Here is a 24,764-nt window from a genome sequence, read left to right as displayed (position 1 = left end):
GCTATGCCGATTTTACACTAGACTGGAAGCGTAATGTGGGTATAAATTACATTTACTCACAGCTGCTCCAAGAGCCCTCCGTGTGAATGAGAACCGGCCTTGAAGAGTTTAGCCTTGCCTCTTGGTAACAAAAGGAAAATCAGTACCCATTTTTCCAGCTAAGAGAAGGCAAATACCTGAATCTTGTCTAGGCCCAGGCCTAATCCGTTGGTAGCCACAGTGTAGCTACACCATTGCTGAAAAACACCTCTACCTCGATATAACGCTGTCCTTGGGAGCCAAAAAATCTTACCGCATTATAGTGAAACCGCGTTATATCGAACTTCCTTTGATCCACTGGAGTGCGCCCCCCCTGCCCCGCTCCCCTCGGAGACTGCTTGACTGCGTTATATCTGAATTTGTGGTATATCGGGTCGCGTTATATCGAGGTAGAGGTGTAGTATGTACTAATTCTCCTAGCCTATAAGCCCCCTTTGGGCATTAAACTGCTGGCACAATGCATGTCTTTGATGCTCTTTTAACATGTTAACCATCCCTGGTGCACCAATGCCAACAGGCAGGTCATTTAAATCATGACATCTGAGCAATGTGGCTCAATAGATACATTTGATCACACAGGCACTAACAATGAAGGGGAACCTCTGGCCCTCATTAGTGGACAGAAGTCTGCTATAGCGGAAAATTCTGCCTGTTTAAAAGTCTCTAAATATAGTAGGATAAACAAAGGTAACTTAATCCTGACTTTGAGAAAGAAATGTTACATTGGCACTGGATGGAAGATTCTCCTTTATTTTAAAACCTCTGTAAAATCAGAGCAGTGGTTCACCCCAGCATTCGGGCAATTTAATTCGCTATTTCAGAGTAATCGTGGTAATGTGCCAAGTCAGCAAAGATGTCGTTAGGGTTCTTGCAACTCAGGTTGCAAAAGCAGGCATTGATCCACATGATTTTCTGGAAAAATCCAGTTCCATCTGGGCACTCAAACCTCACTTCAATAGTCTTCGACTTGTACGGAGAGCAGCACCTGTTGTCTGTGCAGACACCACAGTATTTTGGCCTGTATGTACTTTTGCTCACGCAGCCCGATATGGTGTAGTTCATTGGTTCATCTGCCCTATACACAGCCAAGCATTTCTTCCCAGGCTAGATTGGGAGAGGGGACAGAAAGAGAGGCAAAGATTAATTTTCATTGCTTGGTACTCCCAGATACTACTTTGTCCCCCGTAGGCAGCACTTCCCTGAGGGTGGCAATAAAGATGGTCAAAAATAGAAAAGAATTAGTGAAAAATGTTGACATTTCCAAATGGTTTCAAATTCACAGGATTCAAAACAAGTTTGCATTTCAAATATGTTTTTTTTTTAAATTCCAATTTTTAAAATTTCTTTTTCTCACCCATCCCCCAGAGTGTGATGAAATGAATAATGCCCACGGTTCATTTCTTTTAGTTTTTTCATTTTTTCCCCCTTCCTTTTTCCACTCTAATTTTTCTAAACTTCTTCTACTTTGGAAAAGTGACCGATTTATTTATTTTTGCTTCTCAGATACTTTTCCAAAGTTGGAGAAATTTTGAAAAGTTCAAGCAGGAAAAGGAAAACATGAAGAGACAAAAAAGGAACTCAACATCTCAACTCTCCTGATTTTGAACATTTTTCAGCTTTTGAAAAAACAAAATTTGAGTCAAAGCTAAACAAGCATTTGTTTCATTTCAGATTTTCCCACAGAAAACAATTGAAAAATTTAGTCAAAGTATTTTTTCTCATGAAAAAAACAGCTTTTGATAAAAAGCAATGGGCAAATTTCTCCTACTGATACATTTCTCCCAACTCTAATTAGCAGAGTGAGGTTAGCATTGCCATACCAAATACCGCCCTATGCAGAGAGCCAACACCCTTTAAATCCTGCATAAGCCCTCATTTCAACATATGAACATAGGCACTTGCCGATGGTTGCATGTTTTTTGCAACATTTCTCAAGAAAAAAAAGCACATATTTTGTTTCAAGCCGTTTTAAGGCCCAAAAATCTAGCTGCTCAAAAGTTGTTCACAAAATGGCAATTTTTGCCTCAGAGCATAAAAATCTTTCCATGTGTTATTGCAAAGACAAATCAAAGGGAAAGTCTTCAGTGATGAAATGCTGACATTTCCTGCTGAAAACTAGGGCTATACCCCTTGAATGTGGAAAAAATTATTCACAGCTTGTTTTGATTTTCACAACACAGAAAAATCAAAGTAAAATGTAAAATCCCCTCTCATTTCAAGGACTTTTAACTCCATCGCGCCCCTCCCCCCACTTTCTCACAGAATATTCCACACACCTGTCTCTTGCAGGTGCTCCAGATTTACGTGCATGGACTTACAAACTCACTCGTGACAAGATGGATGCTTCCAAATGGCAGAGCTTACACCAGTGGTTCCCAGCCTATTATATGCGGATGTCTGTGTGTTATGTGGGCTGCACCCACACAATATATACACTACTTGTATGGCCCTGAGGATGTCACATGGGCCGCAGCTGTGTGTGATTGGGCCGCGAGTGGCCCCTGGACTGTGGGTTGAGAACCACTGGTTTACGCCTACAGAGAGCACTGCATCACCACTTTCCTGCTAGCCCAGTCACAGGCACACCTGAACGAGTGGCTGGCATGCTGCTGTCATCTGTAGGGAGTTCCTGGCAGAAATCTTCCCCCAATGGGAGTTATTTCCATCCTGCAATGGAAGAATGGGGTCCCTACTGGGGAGGAGAAATTACACCTATTTGCACCAGCCAGAGTGTATTTAGGCCACAGGCTGCAATTGCTAATCAGCAGGTCGGTGTTTCCTTATTCCTCATCCCATTCATTGTCAGAAGATCCACCTTATTATTACACTCTCCAGCAAGTAGCTCTCAGTGCCCCGCTCCTGGGCAGGGAGGGGCAACCAATCAGCGACCTAACAGGCGAGCGTTGAAATGGGCCCACCTTAATGTGTTGGGTTATATCCACCTCGCAGGGCCGCAAGTTGCAGAGACGACTCTCTTTCAGGAGCCGGCACTGGTCGTTGTCATTGGAAATTCTCGTCGAGATCCCCAGCCCGCAGGTTTTCGAGCAGAGGCTCCAAGGTGAGGTGTGAATGATGCAGTTTTTCTGCCAGGATTCATTCTCTCCTTCGTAAGCTACAGATCAAATTTGTATGATATCATTTTACCCCACAAACATCCTTTCTAAGGTTCATTCTAACTGCCAGGCCAATACACTGAATGACAATTAAATCAAATGGAAAGGGCTCCATTTTCCTGCTCTGCTCTGTTCGTTCATCCCAGGTGACCTCCTAGATTGTGATGTCTTTGGGACAGGGGTTGCCTCCTTTATTTGTCTGTATAGTACTTAGCACAATGGGGCCCTGGTCCTAGACTGGGGCTCCCACATTCTGCCACAATACGAACAATTAACAATGGAAACACGCACCAGTCAGCGTAGGAGTGAGATGAGATTTGAGCTCATTGTGAAAGTTTATTTCTGTACCGATTCAGCTGACTCAGGGAATGGTCCGCAGTCTTTGTGGAGGGCTGGAGTAGCCCAGAGCCTTTCATTTGTAGATAGGGCTGAGGGAATAGTCCACAGAGAACTTGGAAGGCACTCAGATTTACGGTGAGCTCAAGGTTTAATGTATTCGCAACCCTTAGCTCAGGTTTCCACGCAGTTTGCAGAACTGGGGCTGGTCTTATCTGTAATACAGTACAGCCTCCAGGCCCCAACAGAGAGAGAAGCCCCATTGTGCTGTACAAACACAAAGTAAGAGACAGTCCCTGCCCTGATGAATGTATTTTCTAAATAGACAAGACAGACAAAGGCTGTATTAGGAGAACTAAGTGACTTGCCCAGGCCACACAAGGAGTCGGACAGAGGCAGGATTTGAACCCAGATCTAGAGACCCATCCAGGACCTTAATCACACTTTTTTGGGGTTCAAGGTTGTTTGATGAAAAGGAAGGACACAAGTCTAATCCATAGGAAACCTGGGCCTGTTTCTGGGTATGTCTACACTGGAGTTGGAGGTGTAATTTCTGATCGAGCTCGTATGCTAAGAACTGGTGTGCAGCCATGGCAACGGGAGCGGCGGGAGCGGCTAGTTGCACCTGGACGATTCTGTCCAAGATCCTAGGCCCCTGTGTTGACAAACTCTTGCATGCCTAAGCGTGAATGTGACATGGGCAGAGTTAAATGAGGAAGAGGTCTGTTGCACTTGCCCCGTGCTAGAAGTATTAGCTTCAGTGACAGCTCCCCATTTCCCCTCCCCCATCTTTTGCTGTGGTGAATGCAATTGTCAGTAGCACTTGGGCATTTTGCAGAAACCTGTCCAGCAGCTGTGCTACAGGGTTTGATCACAGCAATGGCCTGCACGTAACCCACTCTGCAGGGTGAGTTACACAGCACTCGCTCTGCCTGATTCACAGAGGATAGGAGCCTGCTGCAACTGCCAACAAGGGGGGACTTAATTTTTTAGTTCAAGCTGCAGAGGCTGGCAGTCCTGGGTTCCATTCCCCGTGATGACCAAGGCAATGCCCATTAACCACACACACACACACACACACACTCTACCTGCGGAGGAGATATGTCGCGGAGATGTCTTCCTGATCTTCTTTGAGTCATCACAGATCCACTGCTCGCAGCACTTGCCTGCTATCTTAATTTGCTTTGGGTTTGGGCACCAGACGAGCGGGGGGCGTGAGCTGGTGCACAATGGCAGGCAGCCCACAGCCCCATTAATGCATGTGCAATTGTACTTGCAATTGGGCTGGAAGGTCTCACCGTTCTTATACCGGATTCCATTAAGGACACAGCCCACACCCATAATTTCTAAAGGGTGGGGGGCAGGGAAGAGAGAGAGAGAGAAAGAGAGAAAACACCTTGAAGATCATGAACAGTATTCAGAATAACAAGTTTTTTTAATGGGGAACTCCCCAGACTGACAGGGCCAAAATTTAAGTGCCAGCACCATTCTGCTGCAGAACAAAGCAGGTCCATATAATTTTAGGCCTTATTATTACTAATAGGGTAGCTCCCCCTTATGAAGCACGAATGTGGCAGTTTTCTTCTCAGAGATCTGAACAATGTATTTTATTCCTTGTTGGATCTGCCAGGAGTCACATATGCATCCACGGAGCTTTTCTTTGAGGTTCAAGTTCCCTTTACAAACAAGCAAATAGACACAAAAGGACTGTAATAATGATCCAGAAAATTGCAGCTTAGAACTGCAAAGTTTGGGGCTATGACTGTTGAGTGCTCTATTATTTCATAAGACGTGAAGGAATTCCCAAACTGAGAGCCGGGAACAATAGAACTGCTGAGTTTTACCTGGCCTCGTGAATGCTCCGTGCAACTCTTACAGAAACAAATCAACACAGATGCTCTCGGAAACAGGGCAAAATTCTGAGTTTGCAATGAAAAGCAGACTTAGGCACGTTGTGGGAGATCTCTCATTCTGTAATGAAGGCTAACTCTACAAGGCTCTGATCGGAATCAATTGGCAGTCAGGGGCTTGTAATAGAAAGGTAAAGCTGCAATTGCATAATTAGTCACACGGAGACAATGTGCTACATAAAGCATTGCTATTTCCCTTCTATTCTCTTCATTGATGAAGATATTCTTGCTTTGGAACTATCACACAGTTTTAATGTTGGTTAAAGATGGGCCTGAACCAAACCTCTCTTCAACTGCCAGGTGATTTGAAACTTTAGATTCACATTTTGCAAAAATCTCTTATTTTTAGAATGGATTGAACAAAATCCCTGAATCCAACGTCCCTGGTCCCCCCTCAATTTGAGTTGTTTGAAATCCAAATGCAGATTCAAGATGCTGTGTCCTGTGCCCACCTGCAGTTCTGAAGAGGGTGTTTCTGAATGAGAGCACAGAGACAAAACTCAGACAGCGAATTCCAGTGATACGCTGCAATCCTTGCATACACACTATCGGGGAGCAAGTCTGTGGTTTCAATTTGCTGGGGGATTTGTGCAAACCTTTCCCCCCGATTTAAGCTCACACCGCCCTGTACCCTCACACTGAGAGCTTCATTTGGAGTGATCCCAAAGCTCAAACAGAAAAACCCATCCAAACCCTCAGAATCGTGAGGGTTTTGACTTGAAACCACACGCAGTCACTGCATTTTCCATAGGTTTCACCCCAAACCTCAGACTCATCCCAACACCCGTATATCTCCTTCAGGTGTTATATTATTATAAGATTACACTATATAAATTGGACGGACATGACTGATCAGATGCATAATACTCTCAATGAGCAGGGACAGGCGCTGCCGCTGAATAAGGAGCTCTGCATGGCCTTTGTGTAAAATGGCCGATTCCTGGAACGTGCTGACTGCGGTTAGTCCCCAGAGCCCCCAGTCCTCTGCAGGATCGGTCCCCAAGTGTGTCTGCTGAAATGCATGGCGAATGGGTAGACAATCCCAAATAAGGAAGCAAGTACCTTGAGAGCAGGGAAGGAGCCTGAAAGGAGTATGAAGGCCCTTAAGGGAACTGCCACATGAGAAACAGCTGTGTCCTAATCTCCTTGGTCAGCAGGAGACCCCTAACCTCCCTCTGCCTGGCCAGCCCCAGGGTTTGTAGGGTCCCTGGTGAGACTTGAACTGGGACCTCAATCTGCCAAGGGTGAGGAATCAGACCAAGAGATGACTGCCTCTCTGGTCCTCTTGGCAGGGCAACAGGCTGCATTCTCCTTTGGGCCCCACTGGCTGGGATGAGCAGCGGGTCTCCTTATGGCCCAGAGTCCCAAGCGTGCGCCTGTATTGCTTCAGTTTAAAGCCAGCCATGTGTATCTGCTAGCCAGTCAAGACATCTTCTCTGCCTGCTCAACACCCTGAGCGTCACCTGCTGTTCCAGGTAATGCAAGAGCATACGGCTGCAAATCGAGGGGTAGGACTGGGCCTCCAAATGCTGTGTCCTTCTTACTCCTGACCACAGCCAACTCAAGGAGCAAGACCCCTATGGTCACCTCTCAACTGTCCAACAGGCTGGAGGACCAGCAGATCTTTTTCAGGGGCAGGGAGAATGGAAGGTTTACAGTCAAGTATATCTTGACTTTAGTAAGGCTTTTGATACTGTCTCGCATGACCTGCTCATAACAAACTAGGCAAATACAGCCTAGATGGAGCTTCTATAAGGTGTGTGCATAACTGGTTAGAGCACCATTCCTAGAGAGTAGCTATCAGTGGTTCACAGTCAAGCTGGAAGGCCATATCGAGAGGGGTCCTGCAGGGGTTGGTCCTGAGTCCGGTTCTGTTCAATATCTTCATCAATGATTTAGATAATGGCATGAGAGTACACTTATAAAGTTTGTGGATGATACCAAGCTGACAAGGGTTGCAAGTGCTTTAGAGGACAGGATTAAAATTCAAAATGATGTGGACAAACTGGAGAAATGGTCTCTGCGGGGAGGAGAGATGCAGACAAAGGCCAGGGTGGAAGCACAAGGTAAAAAGTCTGGGGACCACTGCGTTAATCTCTGAGGCTAGGACAAGAAGCAATGGGCTTAAATTGCAGCAAGGGAAGTTTAGGTTGGACATTAGGAAAAACTTCCTAACTGTCAGGGTTGTTGAGCACTTGGACAAATTGCCTGGGGAGGTTGTGGAATCTCTGTCATTGGAGGTTTTTAAGAACAGGTTAGACAAACACCTGTCAGGAATGGTCTAGTTATTACGTAGTCCTGCCTTGAGTGCAGGGGAATGGACTAGATGACCTACTTCCAGTCCTACACTTCTATGATTCTATGTTAATAGACAAGTCTTGGGTACATTCAGAGCAATAGGAGCTGCCAATGCTATTTATCTAAGCCAAAAATATATGTACATCACTTACGTGCACATACTCCTATTTCGTACCTAGGTCTGTCTCCACTGTAGTCACAGTACAAGCCCCTATGGAAGTCACAGGTATCAGCCTCCGTGCAGTTCTCTCCAATCTGTTTGGCACACGCCTTGCAGCACTCGCAGCCGTCGGTGATCAGGCTGACCCCTGCTGGGCACCGAGGTGGCCATGTGGGACACTCGCATGGCCACTTACAGTACTGAGTCCGTGTGTAGCCCTCAGTCACGACGGTGACAGCAGGGGGCATGGTGGTGGAATCCTGGGACACAGCCTACAAACGAACAAACAAGGCTCACAGTCCTTTCAGGAAGGGCTTTGAAAGGTTTATCCACTAATTAACCCATGTCAAGTTCAAAGGGACCGAGAAGGAATGACGGGATCACAGCAAAGAGCTATGGAGGTGGACCTCATTTGGACAGCAGCCACTTCCCTCTTGTTGTGTAATCTCCATCACCAGCCTTGGGTAGAAGATCAGGAGTTTGGAGAAGCACCCAGCTTGGATGGCCTTATCTGAGTGATGCTCAGCCTTTTCCTCATTGAGACCCTTCTCCGACCCAGCTGGGATGCCTCTCCATTTAGCAATTGGGGGAGGGCAAAGAGGTTGTGACCCCCTGACACCTCTTCATGATCTGAAGGTCAAGGAGCCCTGGCTTATATTAAACTCCTGGTCTCCTGAGATCCCTGCCATTTTTCATTTACAGTAAAGCTTCAAATATCCCCTTGTACAGTATTTCAAGACTTCAGCCTCCAATACTGACCCACCGTGGGAAGTGCATTGGCTAGCGAGAGGGGAAGATATGTTCATTCGTTCTCGGTTACCCAAACATTTGGTTCTTGTTTTACCACGCTGGTTCGCCCATGCTGGTCCATGAATTCTTAGCTCCTCTCCCTCCCAGCCCCCGTCCCAATTGTAAAACAAGTCACAGACAATCAAATTCCTTGGCAGCATCCCACATCTATGCGACTTTGATTTACTCTTGCTGTAACATTTACTTTAAACCCCATGGGAGGGCTCCATGAAGGTACATAAGTCCCATTGATAGACACCACTGCGATCCACAAAACTCTGCTTGTGCTGCTACTCGGCACCGAAGTTTTTCCTCTGGGAATGCCTGGGTGCCTATCTCCTGCCTGAGCATGCGCACTGCTCCCTCACTCTAGGTATTCAGACCTATCTCCCACCTGAGCCCCAGAGCTATTCATTAGCCAGGAAAGATGGGTGTTTGGCCAGTGAAGTAACATGCAGGGGCCCAACCTGGTAGGCAGACAACCCCCATCAGCGCCTTTAGTCCAGTGGGTAGGGTACTCAGCCAGGATGTGGGAGACCTCCTCCCCCCAGTTCAAGTCTCCTCTCTTCTAGAAGGGGAGAAGGGATTTGAACTGGCTCTACCACACCTCAAGTGAGTTCCCTAGCCATGGGGGCTATAAGATATTCTGGTGTAGGGCTTCCTCACTCTTTCCTATTAAAGCTGTTCCACTTTAGCTAAACAAGTCAACAATTACATATCATTTGGGCCAGTGAAAATGACTCTGTAGGCCAGTGGTTAGAGCACTAACTCCCTTTCTCCCCAGAGAAAGAAGGACTAGAAGTGGGAGTCACCCACATCCTGGGTGAGCACCTTACCACTGGGCTAACGGCTATACAGGACGCTGTTCACCACCCCCACTGTTTTGTTTTGGGTCCCTCACACAACTTGGGTGGCCAAGCGCCTGTCTTCCCCTGATTCAGGGGAGGCACCTCCCTGCAGCCTGGGCTTAGGCGCCTAGCTGCATGCGAGGGGGGGGCTTAGTAGACCGTGATGGCTTCGTGGAGCGCAGTCCGAGAGGCCTGTCTCTCCCCATTCCTTGTATAGGGAGCCTCGCTGCCTAACTCAGGCTTTGTGGATTACAGTGGTTTCCTGTGATTCCTTTTGTGGACCTGGGCCTGTATGACTTAGACCCTTATTCATCCGTGTCAGTGTCAAAAATACCATAGGTGTATTGCAGCCATCTCTGCCTAGTTGTGATTCACACTGAAGTCAGGTTGCTGTCACAATTGCATATTCATCTTTGATGGGCTCTTGAGGCACTCACACTGCACCTAATGTTGCCTTGTTTTCTCTTTTCCCCCTAAAGCTCCACAAACAGCCGTTGGGAATTAAAGAGGTGAGCATCAGCCCCTGCCTCTTGGCACATGGGTGAAATGCCCTGTACGTTGGAATAGACAAGTATCATTGTTTGGAGAGTTCCCCAAGTTACTGGGAATATGCAGACCTCCCAAAATGGGGCATGCTGGGGCAACAGATCGTGCAGTGAAGGTACTGCCAGGGTTGCATTTCCCAACCTCACCCTCTCTTACAGGTAAGAGTTGAACCAATATCCTGTGAGTGTGTAAAACCGAGAGTCTGTAAGCCTTCCTACAGCCAAGAAGAGGAGGGTGACATCGCTTTCCTCAAGCAGGAGAGAGGATGGGATATGGAAGAGATGGGTGTAAATCTCGACACTGCTCTATTATGTAATGATGTCTCACTGCAGTAATGTATTAATGTAACCTCACATTGCAATGCGATATCTGGTTGTCCCGAGAGTATGGAGGGGCCCTCGGCTACTACAGTAGTTGAATGTTTCCTCAGCTGTTACAAGGTGGAAGATCACTGCACTAAGGTACTCAAGACAGAATCAGAACAGGAGACAGTCAATGAAGAGACTATGAAAAAGTGTTTGTGCTGCAAAGTTAAGCCTTGAGAGATGGCTTCATGGCGCATTAAGGGCCGCTGTCCCATAGAACTCTAATGACAAGTATCTAATATATCCCATCCCGCTGTACTTTCCATTTGAAAAGACATATTAATTACCACTATTACCAATGCTGGCAATTCCAAATCCCAGCCAACCCATTGGTAAGGAAATTTTGCACGGCTGTCTGGGCCTACAGATTGCTCTCTTCCTTGTTCTACAACTTACTGATCTCAGCGAGTTGCCTTCTCAAACAGCCCGTTGGCATCCGCCTGCTCAGTTCTCTTCTGTTTCATCACTACACATGGTGGCTTTGTAAAAACGTCTCCCACCGATCAGAACTGGACAAGCTTCACTGGGCCTGGCTCTTAGTGGCCTCTAAACCCAGCCTCCATTTGTGCACATGCCAATCTGCAAACGCTTTCCAAGCAGCTCAACACACAAATGCGCTGTTGGAAAAGTGCGTGCATGTGCACAGAACATCACTGGCACAAGGGAAGGGCTGGGTAAGGAAACCAGGCACTTGTGCCCATCTAGCCCAGTCCCGGACCCAGGCAGGATTGTTCCCTACGTATATTCCTGTTTCAAATGCCTCAGGTACAGTTGATTGAAAAAGTTTTGTTAAAAAATTCCCAATCAGAAAATGCCGATTTGGCAAAACGGAACCTTGCTGCGGAAAGGGCTAGTTTTGATGAATTTCTCAAGTTTCAAAATTGTGGAAACAAAAACTCCCCCCCCCCCCCTTTTCTGGTTCACAATCGCTTTTTGTTTCGAAATTAAAGCTAAACCATTGGGGCTTTTAAAATTGGAACAAAAAAGCTTATCAATTGTCCAGAAACACTATTTTTTTTTTTAAACCCTTCAGAATGTCAGTTCACAGAAGTTTGAGATTTGGACTTTTCATCCCAATCTGGAAGGGAAAAAATTTCAAAATCTCAAAAATTTTCATGGGAAGGGAAAACTATTTCCCCAACCAGCCCTAGCTTTAAGTAATGGATCGTCCACTACTCCTCTAGAGGCAGACAATCCCACAGCTAAAGGCATCTCACTGTTTGGAGAGTTTCCTCAAGAGTAACACCAGACTCTCCCGTCCCTTGCATCTCATTATTCCACATTATGGACTTTGGCCCACCCTCAGCAAGTCTTTTCTCGCTTTGGGGTAATTTGTTTGCCAGGGTAGCCTGTTCATGATCTCAAGATTTATTAAACACTTATAAGTCTGTTGTAGATACATGTGAATATACATATACGTATCTTAGATGTTAGTTACACTTTATTTAGAGGCCCAGTTAACACATCACTAATCACAGTCAATATATGTAATGTATTTGCTCTGGGCCCAATTCCCATTTCTACTAATATCCCTTTACACTGCTCTGCTCTTAGAGTTGGTATAAATTACATTTAAACCCATGCAAATAAAATACAAAATACGCCAGAGTGGCATCAAAGCAAAAATGAAAAAACAAAACAAAGCAGGCCCTTTACTTTAGCATTGCCTATTCCAACCTGCCTAGTTTCAATATGTACAGCAAGCTATCAAAAATCCTTTCAAATGAGATAAGTCTATTTGCATTGTTGTTAATCATTGGAACTGTTAATGGTCAAATCCAGATATAAAAAGAACTGATACAGCAACTCAATGAGTGCATTATCACAGCACAACCCTATAAGCAAATGCATTTGCAGCGAATTGCTGGTTTAGACAAGAGTGAGCCAGCAGATTGGCTGACAAAGGTTTCATCCTGTGCAGCTATGAAACTACAGCTCAGTTAACCTAAATAGCAAAGGGGAAAACAAACCTCAAACCATAGTTCTGCTGTTGTTAGTTCATAGAAGATCATTTTTATGTTATAATTTGTGCACGCACCCTCTCTTTGTCCCCCACAGCGGGGCATTAAAAATGTCCACCTCTGACACCCCCAGGTATCACACAGGGGCGTCCTAATTTCTGGCCATCCTTAGGATAGGAAATAACTGGGGTGGCTCCTAGCATCAGGTGTGGAGCTGAAGCATATGTACACCTCTACCCCAATAGAACGCTGTCCACGGGAGCCAAAAAATCTTACCGCGTTATAGGTGAAACCGCGTTATATCGAACTTGCTTTGATCCGCCAGAGTGCGCAGCCCTGCCCTCCTGGAATGCTGCTTTACCGCGTTATATCCAAATTCGTGTTGTATCAGGTCGCGTTATATCGGGGTAGAGGTGTAGTTGTTTGCTCAGATGCCATCAGTAAAATACAGATTATGCTGGAATTCCTTCAGAGCTCTAAGAATGCCTTGTTGCATGAATGTGCTGAAAGAGATGCATTAGCAGTGGGTCTGAGCACAGGCTCCAGTTCCTGGGATCTGGAGATGCTATGACAAATTCAGGAGAATCTATCCATAAGGTAGGTAGATACAGCTGAACCTCAGAGTTACGAACACCTCAGAATGGAGATTGTTCGTAAGTCTGAAATGTCCGTAACTCTGAACAAAACATTATGGTGGTTCTTTCAAAAGTTTACAACTGAACATTGACTTAATACAGCTTTGAAACTTTACTATGCGGAAGAAAAATGCTGCTTTTCTTTAGTGGTTTACATTTAACACAGTACTGTACTGTATTTGTGCTTTTTGTTGTTGTTGTTGTCTCTGCTGCTGCCTGATAGTGTGCTTCCAGTTCCAAATGAGGCGTGCGGTTGACTGGTGAGTTCGTAACTCTGTTATCCATAACTCTGAGGTTTGACTGTAAATACAAGTTTGAGTTAAGTACATCAGTCTCCAAAGACAATCATGTGGTGAAGGCGCTGGACTGGGACAAAAGAGCGGCTGCCAGCTTTCTGCCTGAACTTGAGCAAATCACTTCAATCTCTCTGCCTCGGCTCCCTCTCTGTAAGATGGGGGTGTTAATAATGCTCCAGTACCTCTCAAGGATGTTGTGAAGATAAATCCAGTGTATGTGAGGTGGTGATGTAACCCATGCTAACGCAAGGTGGCTCTGGCTAGGCCACAGATAGAGCTTTGAGTCTGCTAATGTGTCTGAAGTTGTCCCGAGTGACAGAGATCCACAGCAGTTCCATTCGCCATCTAAGACACAACTCCCCTGCTCAGGTCGTAGATTCCTAGCATTTTAGGCCAAAGGGAACCATTAGGTCATCTAATCTGACCAGCTGTGTAACACGGGCCACAGAATTTCACCCAGTCACCAAGGTTGTTTACAGGACTCAAACCTGGGACCTATGAATGTGAAAGCATGACCAGAGCCATTAACTTGAAACCAGTAGCAGACTTTTAACCTTCACTATGCCATTATAGGGGAACAGAACTACATTGTGTTAGTGTGAGGGCTACACTCTGATTCAGAGCTCAAGTAGTAATGGAATGCTCCAGAACACCGTTCTGACACTTTTTTGGGGAGCCGTAATGGCGTTACAGTATGCCCGGTACTATCACTTACTGGAAGTGTGTTCCGACTTTTCTTTTTTTTAGGACTGGAGCATTACAGTTATACTTCCTGTGAGGAATTACAGTAGAACCTCAGAGTTATAAACAGAGTTACGAACTGACCAGTCAACCACACACCTCATTTGGAATTGGAAGTATGCAATCAGGCAGCAGCAGAAGGGGAAAAAGCCAATACGGCACAGCACGGTGTTAAATGCGAACTACTAAAAAGTAAAGGGAAAGTTTTAAAAAAAAAAGATTGGACAAGGTAAGGAAATTGTTTCTGTGCTTCCTTCATTTAAATTAAGATGTTTACAAGCAGCATTTTTCATCTGCGCAGTAAAGTTTCAAAGCTGTATTAAGTCAATGTTCAGTTGTAAAAACTTTTGAAAGAACAACCATAATGTTTTGTTCAGAGTTACGGACATTTCAGAGTCAAGGACAACCTCCATGCCTGAGGTGTTCGTGATGCTGAGGTTCTACTATCACTGTGACACTCTGAATACCTTCCCCAACCGGAAGAAGAGCTCTGTGTAGCTCAAAAGCTTGTCTCTCACCAGCAGAAGTTGGTCCAATAAAAGATATTCCCTCACCCACCTAGTCTCTCTGGAGACTGATGTCAAACAACAGAACAGGTATCTTCTTCCTATTGCCCCAAAACACACCTCAACCTTACCATGGAAGAACCAGCTCTGGGGACCAGAGAGGAGCTCAGCCTCCAACCTGTTCAGTCAGCTGCTGCAGCAAATTATCTATAATGCGTTTAAGCATTTATTCAAATACCTGTGGCATTTGAGAAATATAAAGGATGCCATTCAGTCCCCACAGTGGGGGCATGTTTTGTGATGCAGACAGTGACCCACTAATAATGGCTGTGAATAGATACTGTGGGTAGTGACACTTTATGAACACCTTGACAGACAGAACTCCTTTCACATACTCCACCCAACAGGCATCATGGTGGTTCTGGCTTTCATTCATTGCCATATTTTGATTTTAAAAAAATAAAACACAACACAATTTCAGATGCTAGCTGAGCTTTTAGAAATCCCTTCTTTAGAAAATCAGTACATGCTGTGTCCATAAGATTGGGTTACAGAGCGATTTAAAAAGGCGGGCTAGGGGATAAGGTTGACTCCAAAGTCCCAAAGGGCTGAGTTCTTTGTCAAGAATATTCTGGAACCCCCAGCATGCCCAAAGCAATTTCTGTTTTCAGCTTTCAGTAATTATTTTGCATGATTACTCTCCAATCCTGTAGTCTGGGAATACGCCATCTTGGATGCACAGGAGAAAATATTTCAACACTAGTTATTTATGATGACTTCTGATTTTATTTCTTCCAAGTTACCAGCCTGTGCTCATGTAAGGAAAACACAAGGCGCCTCTCACCCTGTTATGGCTGATAATTCTCTGTTAAGGTCACTCGTGACTTCTATTTGGCAGGCTCCAAGTGCCTTTTGCACCTGCAGAGAATAACACATCTCCAGCCAACAACAGCTAGTATTTAATATGTGCCCATTCCGGGAGGGAAGAAAGAGAAGATGATAAGTGATAGCATAACATGTTGATAGCATAACAGCCTCAGTGTTTATAATGGCCAAGCATTTTTATGTACAAGTCTTATTTAAAGAAACCAAGTAGATGGCAACCGTTCAGTGGTATGTCTTACATACTGGCGCTGCTTTTTACCAGTTCCCTAGGAAGCACTGTTATTGTAAGTTAGTTTTGTTTTTGAAACCTTGAAGGTCTGGGTTATTGTGCTAAAACTTCTGTATAGCTTGGCTTTCAAGCCAGTCACAGCAATAACAGGCGGCTTTTACACCAAGCATAAGGGAATCTCCAGCCTTCTTTCTTCAGTAGCAAAGTCCCAGGTTTACTGCAGTATCATCATTTTGCTTTAAGTTGTTATGGCCTTTTAAAACAACTTTATTCACTCAATTGCCTCCGTGTCGCTTGAGGTGTTCTTCTGTAATGTTGTTATTTCTAGAGATAAGCCTAGACCAAACCCTGAGTCACATGGGAGACCAGTGAGATATAACAATCTGCAGTGCCTCTCGTTCACGTTAACAAGGAAAGGCTGTTTACCTAAAGAACATTAATACTTTGCACTTACTGGGTGAAAACCTCAGCTAGTGTAAAGTGGGGGAACTCCAAAGTTCTCACCCTCTATATGTAGCCCCTTTCATGGGAAGATCTCTAAATTCTTTACATACATTAATTCAGCCTTGTAATATCACTGTGAGGAAGGCAAGGCTTTTTATCTCCATTTTACAGATGGGGAAATGGAGGCATAGAAAGGTTAGCATCACTTGCCCTAGATTATATTCACCATATCATTGACAGAGCTGAGACTAGGATCCAGGAGTCTGGACGGAGCTTGACAGTGCCTTGCTCAAATCACATTCTCAGACCCCTCTCCTGTTTTGCTCCTTGGGATGTAAATATTAATCACTGACACTCCTTTCAAGGTGCAGTTTGTTGCTCTAACAGGAGGATGTTGCTAGAGCTACCTGTGAATTTTGTAAAGACTAGATAGAGGTTCCCAAACTGGTCTGTGGCGCACTTGCTGGTGATCTGTGGAGAGCTGGCTCTGCATGCATTTCCAGCTGTAGCCAGGTAATATTTATAGTAGGAATTAGTAGATAAAGGGTAAGGAACCAATAGCGGGAACTCAAGAGACCTGCAGGCCTAGACCAATGAGAATAGTTTACACAGTTAGCATAAGGCCTTATAGCCTGAGTAGGAGTAGCTGCTCAATAAATTAGCATAAATAAGTAAACCAACGGTGACCTTAAGTCACAAGATGGCACAAGAGTTTGTTTATTGTTTTGTAATAATCACAAATGCTGCAAACTGCAGGTAGGTAACCACAAGAAGGCAGTTTGAACCAGTTTAGAGTGTTTCTGGAGGGAAATATAAGCAGATGTTCAACTGTAGGTAACCATACTAATCCAATTAGCATCTATGTTAAGCATAAGCTAATTAACATACTAAGCTATAGAATAAGGACTCTCCAACACTATAAGGGTGAGGAAGTTAAGCTATGGTAAAGGATGGAACAGCTATACATACTGTGACAGACCCAGACCAGTGGGGTACAGGAGTCTGGTAGAGGGCAAATATACTGGTCACTGGATGAGTAGTTTTCTGTTCCCTGAGTGACCAGAGCCGGGGCTGTACTAGAGTAATCAGGAACCTGCTAGAACTAGTTAAGGCAGGCAGGCTAATTAGGACACCTGGAGCCAATTAAGAAGAAGCTGCTAGAATCAATTAAGGCAGGCTAATCAGGGCACCTGGGTTTTAAAAGGAGCTCACTTCAGTTTGTGGGGCGAGTGTGAGGAGCTGGGAGCAAGAGGCACAAGGAGCTGAGAGGGTGTGCTGCTGGAGGAGCACAAGCGTTATCAGACACCAGGAGGAAGGTGTTTGGAGGAGGCCATGGGGAAGTAGCCCAGGGAGTTGTAGCTGTCATGCAGCTGTTACAGGAGGCACTATAGACAGCTGCAGTCCACAGGGCCCTGGGCTGGAACCTGGAGTAGAGGGTGGGCCTGGGTTCCCCCCAAACCTCCCAATTGATCTGGACTGTGGGTTCTTCCAGAGGGGAAGGTCTCTGGGCTGTTCCCCAACCCACATGGTGAATCTCTGAGGCAAGAAAATCCGCCAATAAGCGCAGGACCCACCAAGATAGAGGAGGAACTTTGTCACAGTACATATGTATCGGGGAGAAGAAGGCCTATAGCACATCTGGTCTCCAATACAGCCACTGGAGTTCTTCACAGACATGCCAGAGTCGGAGTAGGATCTGTCTCAACCTTAGCGCTCTCCCAAAAGATAGAGTGAGCATATACATGTAATGGTGCCCGTTGCTTTGACAGTGTTATATTATCTCCCTTTCTGTGTTTGGATTGTGTAACTTCTTGGACTAATCATTGTAATACTAAAACTTTCACAAATACAAAAGGTCTGCTGTGAGTGTTGTTGTCATTGCTGTACCCATGGGGCTGCCAAAGCAGTAACTCTGATAATGCTGGGCCTGATCTTGGGACAAGACCTACCAAATTTACAGTGTGTTAATAGGGCAAACTTAATCAATAACCTAATCAATAAACAATCAATTGATCAGGCAGCTGAGCTCATAAAACACATTACATTTCTACTATTCCTTTTCCATGTAAGCACCTGCAATAGTTGATAGAGGGCTGCTATGGGATCGGGAATGGGAGAGGCTGTGGTCCGGACAATCACAAGTCGAAGTGGTAAATAGTGGGGTCTCTAATAAAACTGTGTTTCCCACTATAAAGGAGTTTGAGACCCCCGACAGAGACTATTCATTTAATTGGACTGATTTGGGGTTGGTTCCTACAAGTCCTTTGACCTATAGAACTCCTAATGGGAGGAGCATTTGCCAAGGGCTTGCAGAATCTGGCCTGTTATTAGTTAAGACATTATCTGTATTCCTCCAAATTTGCTGTCCTAAGTAATTATGAAGCAAATAATCCTGGGATTTCAAATCATTCAAGGTAGTAAGGCAAGCGAAACCTCAAAAAAGGTCCATGTTTTTACGCTCTATATCCACTAGTCACCCCAGACAGTAGAACCTCAGAGTTACAAACACCTCGGGAATGGAGGTTGTTCGTAACTCTGAACAAAACATTATAGTTGTTTTTTCAAAAGATTGCAGCCAAACATTGACTGAATACAGCTTTGAAACTTTACTATGCAGAAGAAAAATGCTGCTTTTTTTTTTTAGTAGTTTACATTTAAACACAATACTGTATTGTATTTGGCTTTTTTGGGGGGGCGAGGGGGGGGTCTCTGCTGCTGCCAGATTGTGTACTTCCGGTTCCAAATGAGGTGTGTGGTTGACTGATCAGTTCATAACTCTGGTGTTCGTAACTACGAGGTACTACTGTATCCCTTTGCTATTGGTTCCACCTAGTGGAATGAAATACCCTAAAATATATGTGCAGAAAGTTTAGTTGAACCAGCTGTAATGTGACGCAGCAGCTGCAAGCCAGGTCTTCGATGATTTAGAGTTGGTAAAAAAGCACCACAGCCCTTCTGTACTCACGGAATTGCATGTTTCCTAAAGCTGCCCTGACTTGGCCCCTCTGGAACAGGGTTGCTCCTTGGAGTATTAAAATGGACGGCTAGCTCAAACTACTTGATGACATAATACATCTATTATTACCAGCTATTCCATGACTAGAGTCTCAACCTCTCTGCTCAGGCAACAAGGTGGCCACAACAGTGCTAATTTTGGTGGTGGTTTGGTGATGGGAAGGCTAATCCTTTCACTCCATCTGCTCCAAGACAAGTACAACTATTTAAACCCTGCTGGGAGAGGAGTAACTCTCCGAACACAGTCCTAAAGTACACTGTTGTGATTCAAAACTTCTTCCGTCTCCACCAGCCGCCTTGTGGTTGTCTGACAGGATCAGGAGACAGCTGTCCCAGATTCCCCAGGAACGCTTGGTGGATCTCAGGAACATTGCATCTATACCTATACACCCAACTACTAAAAGTATGTTGGTGTTTGCACTAAGTATGAGGAGGGCTTTGATCATGATATACCACACCTGTTACACAGTAAGGAACTGAACAGAAAAGCAATACAAATAATAAAATAAATACTAAGAAACTTGCAAAAGCTAATGAATGAAGGAGGTTTCAGTAGGACTATACAAATTACAGAATGTCTGAGCACCCTACTGTCACAGAATCAGTGGAAATCTGGCTTGATCTAAACCGAGCACTGAAACCACACACATGGACAAAAATAAAAAGAAACAAAGCAACTGGAGCGCTCCATTACTTAGCCAGCACGACTGGTCTCAATATACAAAGGTTGCAGGTTCAGCCCAGAACAGGAGGAAAAGCCTGGCAGCGTATAACCCTGAGTCCTTTCCTTCCCTACTACCATTTAAAATTAAAGATCTAGATTTCCACTTCCAATCTATATTTGCAAAGGAGTTTGTGTCATTATGCAAAACAGGGATGGTGACAGATGTCATAGCAAACAAGACAGCAAAGTCACTTTCCAAAATATGTGCACTCATATCTGGCACTGACTGATCCTATTTTTTGCGCATTTGTATTGGTTTGGGTGAAACTTCAGGAAAGTCTGTGCTAGATGGGAAAATAATTTAGTATAAGTTTATTGCTATCTAAGGGTCTCTAGTTGATATAGCAGGGACTCAAACATTGTCATCTTGTTTTACTTATAGACTAGCAACATTTGCATTCGCTCCCACAGTCAAGGAGCGGAAGAAATACCATGTGACTTAGCTGCTCAATCACACAGCATGAATAATGAATTACAGATAGTGACCACTCTAATGAATAATCATAGCAAATTGGTTGCAAACCACTAGAACCTGAAATAGGTTTGTATAAACCTAATCATGTCAAATAATGAATACGTTTGAAGCAGTTAAAATCTGACCAAGGATGATTTGAAAACAGAAAATGGGGTTGAATGTGTCAAAAACAAAGCAAAAATAACCCCATCAGTCCCCCACTCCCACCCAAGTCGTTAACAAGGATGAACTCATCATCTTCACCAGTGATTAAGGGTGAGACTGAAGGCACGAATATAACATACCCACAGATGACCTGCTTGCTGTAAATACTGATGCCAACTTAAACAGACCTTTTCCACACTTGGTGACAAAGACGCTGAATCAAGTATCACCTGGCCAGCTTACATCAACTGTGCATAAACGTAAGAGTTAACTTCACATTCACATCAGGGCAGCTCTGTGGTTTCAAAAGAGTGAAAGATAAAACAGAGAACACATCATCGTAGGCTGCTCCCCCTTGAAGAAGCACTTCCACATAGCAAGAAGTCATCCGGGAAACCCTGAAAAGTCGCTAGATGTCGCTATGTAACCTACACGAGGGAACATTTCAGAGAGATGCAATAAGATGTGCCCATCTCACATGAGGGGAATATCTCTCCCCTCAATGAACGAGGGGTGCCCAGGGCACCGTCTAGGGTGACTAGATGTCCTGATTTTATAGGGACAGTTCTGATATTCGGGGCTTTTTCTTATATAGGTGCCTATTACCCCCCCATCCCGGTTCTGATTTTTGCTATCTGGTCACCCTAGCACCCTCTGAGTGAGGGAGTCTCTCTCCTGTGCAGGGGAGCTGGAATAGGATCTGGGGGGGGGGGGTAGGGCAGGGGCCATGTGAGGGAGTCTCCCCCCCAGCAAGCAGGAGCGGGGCAGGGCCTCAGAGATTATCCCCAGGAAGAAGGGGGAGGCCGCGGTATCCACGAGGAGTCGGTTCTCCCAGGGCTTGGAAGCGATGGCTGAGATGCCATCTCCTCTGCTCCGGCTCCGCTGCACGTGCCCAGCCAAGCAGGGCCGGCTCCAGAGTTTTTGCCGCCCCAAGCAGCGGGGGGGGAAAAAAAAAAAGCCACTTCGGCGGCTGCTCCACCAACTCTGGTTCTTCTTCGGCGGCAATTTGGCAGCAGGTCCTTCCCTCCGAGAGGGACCGAGGGACCCGCCGCCGAAGAGCCCAACGTACCACACCTTCCTCTAGGCTGCCCCAAGCACTTGCTTGCTGAGCTGGTGCCTGGAGCCGGCCCTGCAGCCAAGCCACCTCAGCCCAGCCTCCTCCCTCCCCACCTGACTCTGGGCCAGGCTGTGCCTGCAGATTGACATCGCTGGCTGCCGCTGCTCAGGCCTCCCTCAGCTCGGCGGGTTTGCTGTATCCTGTCCAGACCCTGTGCCCCCCAGCTCAGGGCTGAGGGCCGCCGGCAGGATCATGTAGTTGAAGAGCGTGGAATGGATTTTATTATAATTTTGTGACTATACACATTGGCAACTTCTTTCTCTGAATATCACTGTAATCTGCAGTGGAAGTCACTAGATTTGTCACTGGTCATCTTGGCACTTATTTCCTCGCTAGGGAAACCAAAAAGTCGCTAAGTCTAGCAACAAAATCATTAAGTTAACAACACCGTTTTCTGCACCTAACCTTGCAGCCTTTTCATGGCAAGTGTGGGTCTGTTACACAAGGCCAAACCACTCAGGCCCAGAGCCTCCAAAGGTATTTAGGCACCTAATTCCCAGACTCCAAAACCTGTCACCCAGTAGGTAAGGGGCAGTCATATAGAGTTATCTGACTTCAGATGGCAATAGGATTTATCCTAGCTCTGCACTGGCCACTGTGCTAAGTAGAAGGGACGGGGAGGGGAGAGAAGAAACAGTGTCTGTCTTTACTGAAATGCTCACTAGGCTGAGAAAATAAAATCACTTGTCAAGCCAGTGGTTAATATTTCCATGGATTTGATAGCAATGCACAAATCATTTCCACTAGCCTGAGCTGGAAAAGATATGTGTGTGAAAAATGCAAGCGAATGCTGGGAAGTATTCATCGCTACTGGAACTCATCTATTTAAAATGTACGGATTACATATGTTCAGCTGTTTGCCAAAAATATTGCTTATGCTGGCACAAGCACTGTGGCCTCAGAATTCTTTCACATTTTCCCAGAAAAGTATCCTTGCCTAGTTTTCTAATTGTTTAGACAAAAAGAACTTGGCCGTTAAAAAGGTGACTAGATGCCTCCTATAGGTTTTCCCAATAAAGAGCAGCATTTTCTTAGATCAGGGTCACCTAAAATTCTGTGGCGTCCTTGGCAAGTTGACAGCCAAAGAAAGAACCCACCTAATGTGCATATGAGATGGAATATTTTATGTCCTAGAAGAACGTGTACGTTTCTATCTCTGGATTTGTTCGGTTTATGAGCTCGTCTGGCAAAATCAACAGAGATTATAAGATATTTGCTCTGCACAGTTTATTTATTCAGTAACAGGATGACTTGGACAGATACAAGTCAATTGGGAAAGTCTGAGAAGCAGCAAAGAAAAGTCTCCAATAGGGATGGGTGAATCACATACTAAATGTGGAGAGCAGCACAAACTCTTTGGTGCCATTTGGCAATTCAAGTATTATGAATAGGTTACAAATGCCCTCCTTAAACCTGCCAAGAACACGAGGTTGATGAATGAGTCCGTGGCAGATGCTGGGTTTCCCTCCTAATTCCAGCTCCAGAACTAAACCACACTGCTAGTTCACTGGTGCCTGGGATCCTTTGCACTGTATCTATGTGCTGCATTTACTTCTCCCTTTGTCTTGCAATCACTGTCCCTCTCCAGTTTCAACAAGCCAAAGGAATTATTCCTCCAGATCACCCCATCAGGTAGTAAATCATCAAGGCACCAGCTAGTAGGAATTTTCCTCTCTCTCCATGTTTCCACCACTGGTCAGTTTATTTCATCTTTGGTTTCCTGACTTGCCCCCATGTTGCTTTGCTAGTGTCTATATATCTTTCTTGCAGATGGCTACTCACAGAGCAGGGAGCTTGCTCTCATTTTGCAAGTGGCTTAGTCATTCAGGCACTGATGGGCACAGCCTCAGACAGTCCTTCCATCCCCCGTCTTTGAATAGACTGTCAAGTTACAGACTGCAAAAACACAGCCATGATGAGACTGGTTAAAGAGGCATATGGCGTGCATCCATCACTGTGATGTCTAGCCCAAAGCAACCAACAAAATATCATCGGCCATTTGGCCTTGAATGACATCATCTGCAAGGTGGGTCTTGCAAAGAACCGTAAAACAATCCTTTCTGTTAAATTGTACACTAGACTTAGTGCAAAAGATAAGACAAAATGCAGCCTCTGCATTAGGTCTCTCTTGAGAAAATTGATGTTCCAAGAAAAAAAAAAACTCATTGTAAAAGCAAAGTCTTTGTTTTCTCCGTGTGTAGCACAATGGGGTCGTGGTCCATGACAGGGCTCTCGGGGACTATGATAATACAAATAATAAATAGCTTGCTGTTTAAGAGAGCTACACAAAGAGGAATGTCTGCCTGTGCATGGATTCTGCCTGACTTCAACTGGGAAGAGATTCCCATTTGGCTCCCTGAGAATAACTGCTGTCTTTGGGTCACCGATAGCCTCGCTCAAATCTTGGCTGAGGCAGTACTTAGAACACAGCAACTTCTGCCACCAGCGGATGGAACCCTGCTGTCTGGTTAAATCTGCTCCAGTGTGTGTGCTCAAACACAAGAAACTGTGCAGGTCTGGCCTCAGATTTTTTTTTTTAAAGCTTGAAAACATGGAATGAGCTGGCTCCTACTAGGATTTGAACTTGTATCTTTTAGGGACTGGAGAGATGCTTAAATGACTTTACTACCTCAACAGCTTACATAAACATACATTCAGTCTCTCCCCCCCTTGTACTCACTGCTAGTTGCAAACCTGTGGAATGCCTTATTCGGGGTATCATTTCTATGCAGAATGGGAGATATAGCACTGGCCAAACGTATACTTTCCACAAAGGCCCTGAAATCCTCTGCTTTAAGCAAACAGCAGAAAGGCAGAAGGTGGAAAACATGCCTTAAAAACCAGCAGTGGCAACTTTTGTAAGTCAGACAGTGATGGGAAAGAACACAAGAAGCCTGTTGGGCTAATAAAGGGAAACAAAATTATTTCAGTGTTACGCTATTACTCATTGTAGGTCCCCTTGGAATGGGGGGCATGTGTGTGTTCTTCCATAAAGCACAACTGCAATTTAATAGGCTGCCCGCCTTATCCCCATGCCAAAGACATCTCAAGGCCCTTTGGCAAAAGATGCACAGAGAGTAGAAACCAAAAGGAGTCTGCAACTTCTGACTGAAAAGCGGCAGCACCTTTGGGATGGGAGCTCCACAGGGAGACTTGCTCAGTGGGAGAGATATGACAATCTCCTGGAC

At 45.1% G+C, this 24,764-nt stretch overlaps 1 protein-coding gene across 1 annotated transcript in view; it reads right to left on the bottom strand.

The window, feature by feature from the left end:
- Positions 1-404: 404 nt before the first annotated feature.
- CCN4 (cellular communication network factor 4) overlaps positions 405-24,764 on the bottom strand; it is a 57,916-nt gene continuing 33,556 nt past the window's right edge. Inside the window, exons 2-5 of the mRNA XM_034759466.1 lie at positions 7,849-8,128; positions 4,577-4,834; positions 2,958-3,151; positions 405-1,143 (exon numbers count right to left, since the gene is read on the bottom strand). Coding sequence (XP_034615357.1) covers positions 844-1,143; positions 2,958-3,151; positions 4,577-4,834; positions 7,849-8,128 — 1,032 coding nt within the window. The 3' untranslated portion in view covers positions 405-843. The remainder of the gene's footprint in view (positions 1,144-2,957; positions 3,152-4,576; positions 4,835-7,848; positions 8,129-24,764) is intronic.

Source organism: Trachemys scripta, chromosome 2 (assembly GCF_013100865.1).
Source record: "Trachemys scripta elegans isolate TJP31775 chromosome 2, CAS_Tse_1.0, whole genome shotgun sequence".
NCBI classification, from domain to species: Eukaryota; Metazoa; Chordata; order Testudines; family Emydidae; genus Trachemys; species Trachemys scripta.
The sequence above is the reverse complement of the archived record's forward strand: the minus strand, read 5'-3'. Positions and strand labels throughout refer to the sequence as shown.